General features: G+C 56.0%; 1 protein-coding gene across 1 annotated transcript in view; it reads right to left on the bottom strand.

Moving 5' to 3' along the window:
- Positions 1 to 13,141, bottom strand: part of MYO18B (myosin XVIIIB) — a 58,703-nt gene that overhangs the window by 14,365 nt on the left and 31,197 nt on the right. Inside the window, 9 exon segments of the mRNA XM_038151948.1 lie at positions 3,478 to 3,663; positions 3,849 to 3,986; positions 5,000 to 5,083; positions 5,744 to 5,860; positions 6,241 to 6,354; positions 9,453 to 9,599; positions 12,041 to 12,145; positions 12,710 to 12,820; positions 12,922 to 13,116. Coding sequence (XP_038007876.1) covers positions 3,478 to 3,663; positions 3,849 to 3,986; positions 5,000 to 5,083; positions 5,744 to 5,860; positions 6,241 to 6,354; positions 9,453 to 9,599; positions 12,041 to 12,145; positions 12,710 to 12,820; positions 12,922 to 13,116 — 1,197 coding nt within the window.

Genomic DNA, 13,141 nt, shown 5'->3' on the forward strand with positions numbered 1-13,141 from the left:
TGGTGTGCTTGGGGGAGGGTTCAGTGGGGCTGTGCTGGGCACAGAGGGACAGCAGGGGACCCAGAAAGTCCCTGGATTGTGCCGGGGCCAGCCAGGGCTTCATCCCGGCTGGGTCAGCCCCTGTTTTTCCCTAAGCTTTCCACCAAAAAGGCACCTGGAGACCTGAGCAGCTCCAGCCCATGGCTGGACCCCATTCCAGAGTTTTCATCCCAGAGCCCTCATCCAGATGTTTAAATTCTGCCATGGAACCCGAGCTGTGCAGGCGGCTCAGTCAGCAGCAGCACAGCCAGCACAGCACCATCCTGCCCTCAGAGCAGCCCCAGGAGGGAAATCCCAGACACTGACAGCCACTCATTGTCCCACATTCCTGCTGCTCCCAGCCCGGGTCCGTCCTTCCCAGCCCCTGTTCCATCCTTCCCAGCCTTTTCTCCATCCTTCCCAGCCCTGTCTCACCTTTCCCAGACCCTGTTCCACCCTTCCCCGTCCTTCTCCATCCTTCCCAGCCCCTGTTCCATCCTTCCCAGCCCCTGTTCCATCCTTCCCAGCCCTGTTCCACCCTTTCCAGCCCCTCTTCCATCCTTCCCAGCCCCTCTTCCATCCTTCTCAGCCGTTCTCCACCCTTTCCAGACCCTCTTCCATCCTTCCTAGTCCTTCTCCATCCTTCCCAGCCCCTCTTCCATCCTTCCCAGCCCTTCTCCACCCTTCCCAGCCCCTGTTTCATCCTTCCCAGCCATTCTCCATCCTTCCCAGCCCCTTCTCCATCCTTCCCAGCCCCTTCTCCATCCTTCCCAGCCCCTGTTCCCCCCTTCCCAGCACTGCAGCCTCACCAGGGGACACATGCAGGGGACAAGTGTCTGTGCACACACGATGAACACAGAGAGTAGGGCTGGGGTTTAAGCTCCCCAAGCTGGAAACCCATCCCTCACTCCACACCAGGGGCTGGGGCTGGCCTGACAAGCTCTGGGTGTCCACAGAGCAGCTGAGAAACCAGGAGCTGCTGCAGGCTGGGATCCAGATTTTACTGGAAGAGGAGCTCCAGCTCCAGGGAGGAAACCCAGGATGTGCAGCCAGAGCAAAGAGAGTCCAGCAGGGCCAAGTCCTACCCTCCTCATTACCAAACACGCTTGGAAAGTGTTCAAAATCCATCCTTCTTACAAAATTCATAAGGCAGAGCCATCTGCCTGGCAGGCAGCTCTCATCCCTGCTCCTCACTGGGTATTCCCTGCTGAATGGCACAAGGCTGCCTCCCCAGTGCCCTGAACTGGGTGGGAAAAGAAGGAGGGATGGAATGGAGACACCCTAAGCCTGGCTGGGGACGGTGGCATGGGATTTTCCACTGATAAATGTGAGCTGTGAGACCAAAATGCCTCCTGTTCTGTATATTGTATATATATGCTATATATATATCTACATATCTGAAACAAGACAGGATTTTTAAGCCAGTCTCTGCCAGGAATTTGTCCCTTCAACACCCTCTTCAAACCTCAGCAGCGTGTGGCAAGTCCACAACCTCACCGCCGTGTGTTTAAATAAGTTTTTTAAAAACTGTTAGGAGCAGAGCACGACTTAAGTAATGTCAAGTGAATAATTCAGGCTGGATTTATAATTGATGGGGGATTTAGCAGGAGCAGAGCCATAAGTGGCTTTCTATTAACTATTGATGCTCCCCACCAGGCTCCCGACAAGCCGGGCCGGGCTCCTCCATCACAGCTCTGCCCCATGTTTAATTCAAGTGCTCTTCAGGGGACACAGTCTGGGGGATGCCTCTGCTCCCAGGAATGTCACAGCAGTCCCTGGAGCCAGCTCCCATGGAGCAACCACCATGGCAAAGCTGGGATGGGGAGGTGTGTCTGGGGGAGCCCCCTGCTCCTTTCTCCTGCTGACGCCAGATGACCCCAAATATTATCTGAGTGTCTGGATACACCCAGAGCCCCCAGTCCTGCCTCACAAGTTCAGCTGTTCGTGTCTTGTTTGAGGGAGGTGCCTCTAAAATCCCTTTCAGCCCTCTTTGCACATTTTATCTGGGAGAGCACAAGAGTGCCAAGAAGCTCCTGCACCTTCCTTCACCCGGCGCTCGCATCCCCATAGGAAACATCCACAAAGCTGCTAAAAATACAGGCACAACCCCAAAAATACAGCAGAAAGAACCCACCCCCATCCCAGCAGCCAGAGAATCCACGTGCCAAGCACTGCCCTTCCACCAGAACTGCAACACACACCCAACATCACAGCACCCCACAGCCACTGCTCCCCCAGTGCTACAGGGAGCCCAGGATGCCCCTGGCACCTCAGCAGAGCCTCTCACTCCAGCGTCTCACGGCTCTGCAGAGCATCAGAGGCTGAGATCCGACCTCATTCCGTGCCCAGGGGAGGCTGCCCTGGCAGCTGGAGCGGGCAGGGCTCAGCCTGGCAGAGCAAGGACAAAGCCTGACCCTGGTGCAGGCAGAGGAATGGGAGTCGTTCACACCATTCCCCTCGGGAAGGCTGGCAGCCTCGGGGCAGAATAAATCCTGGGATCTCCTTGATTGCTAACTAAAAGATTATTGATAAAATAACTGCTCCTAATTCAGCCCTGCTGCCAGCAGAAGTGCAATATCTTTCAATTACCACTCGGGAGCGAGGCTTTCCCTTAGATTACTGGAAGAAACAACATGAAAAGAGACTCTGGAAAGGGCTGGAAAATGAAGGTGAATCTATTTTTGCTGCTCTCCAAAGCCAGCTGGGGCTCTGCTCACTCAGAGCGGGTTTAGCTGCTGGTTGGCACTGTCTGAGCTGCAGCCACAGGAGAGGTTTGGCAAAGCCAGGAGCTCCAGGAGGAGCTGAGCCTGGCACACCCAGCCCTGGCACTCCCAGCCCTGTGACCAGCACTCAGGGGCTGCTGCAGGGCCAGCCAGGGCATTTCCACCCTTCCCATTCTCTGCCAGGAAATTCCCATTCCCACCGTTCCCACCCATTGTGGTTCTGCCTGGCATGAGGAGAACCAGCACGAGGAGCTGCAGGAATGACCTAACTCGGAATCATAGATTCATCCAGGATGGAAACACCTCCAAGATCATCCAGTCCAACTGTTACCCCAGCGCTGCCTAGTCCAGCACTAAACCACGTCCCCAAGTGCCCCATCCACACGTGAGCTGCATTTCTATGAGAGCAGACAAAGCCACCTCCTTCCCACCAAAAAACCATGGAGCAGAGTGACTGTCCAGGCTCCCAGACCAGCCATGGGGAAAGGGAACATGAGGGGACAGCTTTGGTTCAATGGTTTCGGGCTGCAGAGAGCTGCAAAGCAATTCCCTGTCCCTCCCAGAGGAGCAGCCCAGGAACAGCTCCATCCCCAGACCCAGAGCACACAAAGGACTACACAAAAATGACTTTTCTGGGGCCCTCAGACCAACCCAGGGGCTATGAGGGGTCACCTCCAGCTGCAGCAAACCCCTGTGACCATGGGACCACCCAAGCCCCGGGAGGAGCGCCCCTCACCAGCTCCATGCGCCGGCGGCTGGACTCCAGCTCCCTCTGCACCAGCTCGTCCATGTCAGCCTTCATCTCCTCCATCCTCCTCTGGTAGTACCTGGTGCTCTCCCTCTCCCGTGCCTCTGACTCGGCCGCCTTCTCCAGCTCCTCTCCCATCTGGATGATGCTGTCCCGCAGGCGCAGCACCAGCACCTGGGGGGTGAGGGGAAGCTGAGCTGTTGGGAAGCTCCCCGTGAGCACCAAGGCAGTGCTGGCTGCCAGAAACCCCCTCACAGAGAGAGCAGCAGTGCCACGAAGCACCTGGGCTGCCCCAGCCCCCTCCTGTCCCTCCCAGCCCTTCCCAGGTGCTCCTGTCCCCACAGGTGAGGAGGGGGTACCTCGAAGCGCTTCATCTGCACGGCCTGGAAGTCCAGCTGGCTCTCCAGGTCCCGGATCCGAGCTTCCTGCCGGCTGACGATGGAGCGCTCGGCCGGGCACTGCTCCAGCTGGGCTGCCCTGGCCTGAGCTGCCTGCAGCTGGGAGAGCAGGGGCTGGGTCAGCATCTCCCACTCCCTGTGCTGGACTTCTCTGCTGAACCCCTCTGCTGAACCCCTCTTGCTGAGCCCTTTTGCTGATCCCCTCTGCTAAACCCCTCTTCTGGACCCCTCTGCTGATCCCCTTTGCTGATTCCCTCTCCTGCACCCCTCTGCTCATCCCCTCTCCTGAACCCCTCTGCTCATCCCCTCTGCTCATCCCCTCTTCTCATCCCCTCTCCTGCACCCCTCTGCTCATCCCCTCTGCTCATCCCCTCTCCTGGTCCCCTCCCCAGTCCCTCCCACGCTCTGGGGGTCTCTCCTGGCCCCTGAGGTGATGTGGCCAAGCACTGCCCTCCCTTCCCAAAGAATTCCCTGCTGCTGCAGGCACGCAGAACAGGCCTGACACCGATGTGAGGCTCTGAATGGAGGACCTGCTGCCCAGGGACACGTGTCCGGGGCTCCTCTGCTTTTCTCTCCTCACAGACTCTTTGAGGACAGCAGGCGTAAAAATTCACAGTCTTTGTGGAAAGCTGCCTGGGTCAAGCTGTTTCCTCAGCTCTCACACCGAGATCTCCAAAGGAAACTGCCCTGTCAGTGATCCCGGGTTCAGATTTTGAATTTGACCTAAAACTACAGGAATTTGTCTCCTTTTATCCAGCCTATCTCCAAAGCACCACCCTCTCTTGCTTCTGATTCCTGGGCAGTTTAGCCACGCTCCAGTAAAGCACTTCCCTTAATGGGATTACTCATGTGTTTAAAATTAAATCCCTCACTCCAGGAGGGCTGGCACAGCCACAGAGGCCAGGGGGTGCAGCCCCTGCTGGTGCCCACCCCGGGGCAGCCCTGGGGTCAGCCCATCCCAGCCAGGGCACTTCAGCAGGGGAGGAGGGAGAAGCCAGGCTGTGAATCCCAAGAACTCTGCCAGGAGAAGATTTCTCCAGCCTAAAGAGGTCCTACTCCTCAGCAGGAGTGCCACAGGCTGGGCAGGAATCACCTTCTCCCACAGGAATTACCTTCTCCTGCAGGCTCTGCTTTTCTTTCTTCACATCCTCCACCTGTGTCTGCAGCTCGCGGATCTGAGCGATGTCTGTGGCCGACTGCAGAAACAGAAAATGTGCAGTGGGAGCAGCAGGGCTCAGAGCAGAGGGCTGCTTCCTGCCTGAATTTCCTGCCACTGGGACAGGGAGCTGCTCCTGGACTGCCCTGATGGAGCTTCATTCTCCCAGCTCATCGCAGCTTCCCTGATTTTTGAAACAAGTATTTGTGGATCAGGACAGAAACCAGGCTGTCCCGGTTCCAGCCACAGGCTCCTGGATCCCCACCACCTCTGCAAGGGGCACCAGACTGAATTGTCAGCCTGACCACCCTGCCACCTCCCGTGGGAGTTTTGGGGTCCCTCAGCTCCCAGGATAATCCTTTGGGAGAGCCTGGCATAGTTTGGATATGGCCCTGAAAGCCCCGGGGCTGTGTGGCAGCACTGCAGGAGAAATGGTGAAAGGAAGAATAAAAACAACCCAGAGGGGCGGCTGTAGGATTCCCCAAGTGTTGAAACTAAAGGCAAAACACCTCCTGAAAGAAGACTCAGAACTGCAGGTGAGAGGATCTGGTGCTGTGACCCTTCCCTTCCTCCTCATAGCATCTCTTTCCTGGGCTCCTCACCCCTCTGTGCACCCCCAGGTGCCACCACCAGCTCTGTGCCAGCCTGCGGGGCTTTCTGAGAGCCCTCCCAGGGCTGGAGACACTGCCCCAGCTCCTACCTGGGCGATCAGAGCCTTGTGCTTTTCCATGAGCTCGTTCAGGTCCTCCTGGTCCTCATCGATGCGCTTCAGCAGGTCGGCCCTCTCGTGCTGCAGCTGGAACAGCTGCTCGTCCACCTGCAGGAGGATCCACAGCACCTGCTTCATGGATGCCACCAAATCCCCTCTGGCATGTGCTGCCAACAGCCTCCAGCCCATCAGAGAGGCAGAGCTGGACCGTGGGATGCTGCTGCTCCCTCGCAGGAATTTTGCCCACCCATTAAACCACCCGGGGGCTGTTGTTTCCAAACGGCCCAGGTGATTTAGTGAGGAATATCCTTGGAGACTCAGTAAACACGCTGGGATATTTGGTAAATATCCTCAGAGGCGTAATTAACACTGTGAGGTGATTTATCAAACGCTCTGGTGGTGGCTGATTGGGCGCAGCAGCTGCTGACTGCTGCCAAACCCCCCGAGGTGGGACTGTGCCCTGCCCTGGGACAGCTCCAGGAACCCACCAGGGTCTTGCTTCTGCTGAGGGTCTCCAGCTCCGTGTGCAGGTTCTCCAGCTGCAGGGCTGCTGTCTGCTGGCATCTCTGGGCCTCTGCACACTTGGCTTCACTCTCTTCCAACTGGGAAAAGTTGCAGGGCATCATCATTAAAGGAGCAGAAACCACACGCTGATGGTGCTGTCCCCGTGCCACCCAACCGTGCTTATTTCCACCTCCACAGAGCATTTTCCCCTGCTAAAGGACACAGAATCTCCACGTTTTAAACCCGTGCTGCTCCTCAGCTTGCCTGCTCCTGGTTTATAGGACGAGCAAAGCGTCCTTGGCACCTCCCAGCCCAGATGCCAACACCACTGCCTGTCCTGCTGAGCCCGTCCTCGATGGCACATCCTCCCTCTTCCTCGGCGAGGCAGAGCTGGCATCATTAATTTGCAAAATTATGTGAATTACATGTAATTCCTGATTAGAGCAATTCATGATTCGGGGGTTTGCAAATGGGCTTTTCACGTGGCGTAAATTGCATTTGCAAATACACGTGGAAGATCCCGTTTATAAACGCTAATTTGCTCTCGGGTTTTACAGCTCAGCCATTAAGATCCCCACAATCTTCAATGGGCTGCAAACATCTGGAAGCTGCAGCGTCATCCCGAAAACTCCCCCCTTGCCTGGGCGGAGGAGTTGTCGTAGGCTGTACCTGAACATCCAGTTCCTTCCCCTGCTGGTTGGGGTTTCTTTCTTTTCTCGACGAAAAAGAAAAATAAACCCCCTCCACTCACTGCTCATTTCCTGTGCCTGGTCATGGTTTTCCCTGTGGAATTCCAGGGAGCAATGGGAAAAGCTGCACAGCATGGTGAGAGTTTGAGTTTTTGGTTTTTTTGGTTTTTTGGTTTTTTTTTTTTTTAACTTTCTTTTTTATCTCTCTCCCTCAAAAAAAAAAAAAAAGAAAAAAAAAAGTGGGGGGAATAATGGAATATTATCATATTATCACTGGAGCAATCCTCAGCTCACTTCCCTCCACTGTTTGGGGAGATTGAGACCTCTCAGTAGAGAAGGAAGAACTTTGTTCCATCAGCTGTAAAAAAGTCTCCGTGCTTTGCTGGGATGAGCTGAAGATGCCACTCAGATCAGCTCCTGGGTTTAGGCCCTTCCCACCTGTCCAGTGCTCCAGAAATATGGACTGGCCTCTTCCCTGCCACAATTCCCACCACACCCCTGATAGCTCCATCAGACAGAAAAGCATCTCCAGGACCCCTCATTAAACACCAGCTTCCAATTCACTTTGTGTAATGGAATTTTCCCACTTGGGAAGAATAAATTGAAATTCCCCCCAAAAAAATGCATAATGTATGAACTGTGGAACAACATTAGTTTGCTGTGAACACCATCTGTTAAATACCTGCAGAAAATGGATGCCTCAGCCTTATTAAGAAACAATGCTGCACTTCCAGCCATATGGATTTTGATTAACGGAAATGCAGCGTTTTAGCAAAGTTTTCCTTCTCGTGCAGGTCCGTGGGCTGGCGGTAGGACGCACTGGCTTTCGAGAAAGTCGTCACGAATGCCATTAGAAATTGTTGCAGCTTAAAGGACAGGATAATCATGTGGCATTTTAAACACAGGCGGAGTCTCAGTGTTGGTGGCACAGCAAAAACTCCACTTTCCCAAAATCCAGGCTGTTTGCTTTTCTTCAAACACAAGGGAGAGGAGCACAGGCCACGGAGTGAGGGAGCCAGGGATGGACAGAACAGAGCCACAGGGACAGAGAGTGACCTCCTGCCTTGCTGAGGGGACTGGGGTGTGCAGGGAGCAAGAATCCCAGAATCCCAGAGTCATAAATGTTGGGAAAGACTTCCAAAGTCATCGAGTCCAGCCTGTGCCTGATCCCCACCTTGTCACCAGCCCACAGCACTGAGTGCCACGTCCAGGAATTCTTTGGACACCTCCAGGGATGGGGACTCCAAACCTCCCTGGGCAGCCCCTGCCAAAGCCTGAACCCCCTTCCCACGAGGAAATTCCTCCTGCTGTCCACCCTGACCCTCCCCTGGCACAGTTTGATGCAATTTCCTCTCCTCCTGTCCCTGTTCCCTGGGAGCAGAGCCTGACCCCCCCCAGGCTGTCCCCTCTTGTCAGGGAGTTGTGCAGAGCCACAAGGTCCCCCCTGAGCCTCCTTTTCCCCAGGTGAGCCCCCCCAGATCCCTCAGCTGCTCTCCCCACAACTTTACTCTGGGCGTTATTCCCCAGGGAGATGGGGCTGGACACGATGGGATGGCCACGGGATGGGCAGAGCAAGCACCTCAGCATCCGTGTAAGTCCCTCAGATCAGCACACGGAAGGGACCTGAGGGCAGGGCCCTGCCACATTTCCCTCCCACCAGGGACTGGGAGAAAAACAGGGGCAGTGCAACCTCTCCAGCCCCAAACTGGGATTTGGGAAACATTGAGGGATTAATGAAGCGCAGCTCCACAGCGCTGGGTCAGTGATGTTTAACAACACTAGAGTGCAAAAAATGGCCATTCCCACTGTGGCCTGCCCCAGCCACGGCCATCCCCTGCCCTGGGAATCCAGGAAAGGGCATGGACACACCTCTAGCTCCATCAGGCCCAGCTCACCTTCCCCTTCTCCCCCAGCACAGGTGGGAACAGCTGCAGCTCACAGCTGTTATTTATGCACAACCACCCTCCCAATTACATTCGGATGTTTCTGGAGCCGCCCGTGCCTCCAGATTCGTTTGTTTCCAGGGGAAATGTGCAGAACAGATTAATTTTGGAGAGGTTTCAGAGGGCCAGAGTCTTTAGCTGAGCCCCTGCTTGGCACTTGGGAATACACGGCCCACAAGGGGATGGACAGCCCTGTGGTGCCTCTATCCCACGGCAGGGCATCCCACAGGACTCAGAGCTCACCCTGGGGTCGGGGATGTCCCCAGTGAGGTGGCACAGAGCTGGCACAGAGCTGGAGCTGCTCCCCAGCTCCAATCCCCCCCATCCCTCTGCCGCTTTCAGCATCCCTATGGCAACGCCGCCCCAGCCCGGCCGTAGGAGACGCACAGAACCGCGCCAAACAGAAGGTAATTAACAGGGAAAAAAAGGGAAAAAAACACTCCACCAGCACTGCCTTAATTACAGGGAAGCGCTCCTTTTCCAAGGAGAGCCTCGGCGTGTCAGCGCTCAGCCGAACCGGGGTTAGCCGGGAATGGTTCCACTTCCCTTCCCCTGCCTCCCTACCTGTTTGCGCAGGTGCTGCAGCTCCTGAGCGCTGCCCGCGGGCTCGGCTGGGGCCGCCAGCAGCCGCTGAGCATCGGCCAGCAGCGCCCGGCTCCTCCGCAGGTCCCGCCGCAGCCGCTTCTCCACGTCGAAGTCGCGGTGGCCGATCTGGGATGGGGACAGGGGGTGTGTGAGCCCTGCTGGCCCCTGGAACCTCCAGCAGGACCTTCTGCCCCACGCCAAGGCGTTCCCCACTCAATTTAGGGGTATTTTGGTTGAACTACACCGGAGCAGCGAGTGAACACCTCCAGGATGTTCCACATCGCTCCCCACCAAAGGGCTGCTCCTCTGAAGACATTTGCCCACCCCTGGTCTCCAGGAGTCACATCCCCCCCAGTGGTCACCCCTGTGGCCAGAGGGACAGCCTGGTCACACAGCCACAACGAGTACCTTAAAAGACCCATCCTCTATGCTCCCCCCCCAGAGAGAGGGAGAGAGCAACCATGGTTACAGGGATAAAGGAATTAGAAAGCCACCAAATAAACAGGGACATGGTTTCAGTGCTCGATTTCAGCACAACTGAGGTATAAGAACGTTTTCCATTTCGGTTGTTTTCCACGGCTCTTGTTTCAAACCCCTTCCCTCTCCTATTTTCTGTTCGCTGGCTAAAATCAACTGTGTGGATTTGACCTTGTAGCCTGGTTTAGAGCTGGCTGGAATTTGCTGGAACAAGAAATCATTGGCATCTCCATTTCCTTAATTAGTTTTCTGGGTCGGCTGTTTTCTTCCCGTTTTTTAATGAACTGTCCTCTGCAAACCAGAGGGTGTTTGCAGCACCACCACTGCTGCTCCCCTGCCATCCCTCCAGCTGGATTCTGGACACTGCTCACATCATTTCCCTCTTGCTCAGGGTCTGTCCACGACCACAGGGGATAAATTTGATGGTGTGGCTGGAACCAGCTGCCCCCTCCCACCACTGCAGCCCAGGATTTTTAAGTGACAAAGCCAGGATTTGATTTAGTAGCTGCTGCCAAACTGTGCTCGTGTCTCACGGCAATCCCAGCTGCACGGCCCCATCTCCCTTTCCCTTACACCAGGACTGCCCTTGGGGGGCTGGGGGCTGCCAGGGCAACACCTGGGGGCTGTCCTGGAGGGAGAGGAAGCCTTTCCTCCTGAGCCCCCCCAGCTCCTGCTGCCTCCTCATGCATCTCAGCTCCCCTCCTCTGAACAAGCAGGACACATTGCACTCTTGTAATAATCCCCTGCTTTGATACAGCATTATTTATTGTGACAGTTCCCAAAACATTTCCTAAGCCAGGAGCAGGAGGGTTGTGCTGGATAAGCCTCGTCAGACCATTTTGTGTCTGCTTGAAATATTCCCCCCATTCCTGTGCTGCAAAGATCCCAGATTCATCATGTGAGTTTAATGAACTCGCAGGACTGCCAGGGCTGGGGAAATGGTGAAATGCAGCTTGTGCCAACAGCCAGAGGACACAGGGCTTGGTTTCTGTGCCAGGGTGAGTGGCACAGGGACAGTGTGAGGGCGGGCAGGAGGCATGGGGACATGTGACAGATACTCTGGGCTGAGCTCTGGGGAGCAGCACCACTGAGATGGTGACACTGAGCTGGTGCCATCCTCAGCCCTGGGCAAAGGGCCAGCTGGGACCTCTCTCAGGCACCAGAGCTCTGGGACAGCCTCCAGGTGATGCCAAGGGATGCCCAAGGAGGCTGAGTCCAGCCCCTCACCTGCTGGCAGAACTGGGTGTGCTTTTTTCCCGTTGCTGCCACAGACTGCTCAGAGAGGGGAAAAGGATTTGTTCACCAAAAGTGCTTGGGATATAACTCCTCTGCAATGAGCAGGATGGGATAAACTGCTTTTCTAGGCAGCTGGATGCACTCCAGTGCCACACCTGGCTAGTTTGACTCTCATGAAACACCAGGAAAAAACAGATACCTCCTCCTGCTTGGATAATTCTCCTGTATATAAAGGAACAATTCCCCTCTGTGGGTCCTTAGTGGGACCACGCAGCCTCTGTGTGGTCCCTGCAGTCCCAACACCTCCAGATCCCAGAGCCTGCTGTGGCTGGGTGGCATCTGGGACAGGTGAGGGACAGAACACCACCAGCAGCTGTCACTGTCATATTATCTGGAAAAATCCCCTTGCCCAGGATTTTCTCCTGGGAAGCTGAGGAGCCTCGGCTTCTCCTGTGTTTTGCTGCTTTGGAATGTGGCTGGAGATTGTTTATCCAACATGGGAATTGTTTTGGCTTAATGACCAATCACAGTCAGGCTGTGTCGGGTCTCTGGAAGGGTCACGAGTTTTCATTATCATTCTTTGTAGCCTTCTGTCTATCCTTTCTCTATTCTTTAGTGTAGTTTTAGTATAGCATTCTTTAATATAACATCATAAAATAATAAATTTGCCTTCTGAGAACACGGAGTCAGATTCTCAATTCCTCCCTCGTCCCGGGGACCCAGCAAACTCAACAAGCAGCTGCACATGCACCAGCACCAGGCTGCCGCTCTGGCTGCACTTGTTTATGCCCACTCCTGTTTTTAGGGCAGGTCTGGCCCACAGAGCAGCCCCTGGGAGGGCACTGCCCCCTTACCTGCTCACACAAGGTGCCAATGAGCCCTTCCAGGTCCTGCTTCTCGTGCAGCACCATCTGCTTCTGCTCGTGCTCCTGCTCCAGCTGCATCTCCAGCTGCCGGAGCTGCGGGGGAGAAACCCAGCCACGCTCAGAGCCCGGCCACCCCTCAAGGTGACAGCCACTGCCACAGTGAGGGGTTGGCATTCCCCAGGAGAGGGAGTGAACCGAGGCCTCTGCAGCCAGCACTGGGGACCAGGAATGGGCCACGTCCCCTGGAGCACCTCCTATGCCCAGCAGTGGGACACGCAGGACACTGGGGACAGGATGGGCTGCTGGAAGCACACCCAGACACGTCCCTGCAGCTCTGGAATTTATGTTTGAACCCACCAACCCTCATGGCTTTGAGGAAAGGTTATTTTCTGCAAATCATCCCCAAACACGAAGCCCTGGAGTTGGTGCCCTTGGTGCGACTCTGGTGTTACTGGGAGCAGTGGGTCCATGTGCTGCATCACGTGTGGCTCTCACACACTGTCCCCAACAGCCCCTCCAAGCCTGATTGGCACCCCCAGGCTGTGACTGGGGCTCACATTGAGGTGACGGTGGGAAAGCAGGAACATGGACCCCTGGAAGGGGACATGGGGAGCTCTGGGGAGCACCCAGCATCAAACCCACCCAGCGAGGACCTACCCTCTTCTGGCAGGACTTCTGTGTGTCCTCCAGCTCCTCGTCCTTGTCCTCCAGCTCCTTCTGGTGGATCTGCTTCATCCTCTCGATCTCCAGCTCCAGCCTCTCGTGGAGCTGAAACCCCCAGAGATGATGCACAGCCCCGAGGGGACGAGGATGGGGCTGGGCTGTCCCAGCAGGGACAGACACCCCTGGTCCCCCCAGCCCCAGGTTACCTGCTCCAGGTGATCCACGGCGGCCGTTTGCCGCTCCAGCTCCTTCTTCTGCTCGGCAGCGCTGCCCTCCAGGTCCCAGAGCTTCTTCTTGAGCGCAGGCACCGTGTCCGTGGCCCCGGGGGTGCTGAGCTCCTGCACTCGGCCGGCCAGCACGGCCACCTGCTGCTCCAGCCTGGCCACCTCGGCCTCCTTGTGCTGGGCAGAGCGGGGTCAGAGCCTG

The sequence above is a fragment of the Motacilla alba genome, chromosome 15 (assembly GCF_015832195.1).
Source record: "Motacilla alba alba isolate MOTALB_02 chromosome 15, Motacilla_alba_V1.0_pri, whole genome shotgun sequence".
Classification (NCBI taxonomy): Eukaryota; Metazoa; Chordata; class Aves; order Passeriformes; family Motacillidae; genus Motacilla; species Motacilla alba.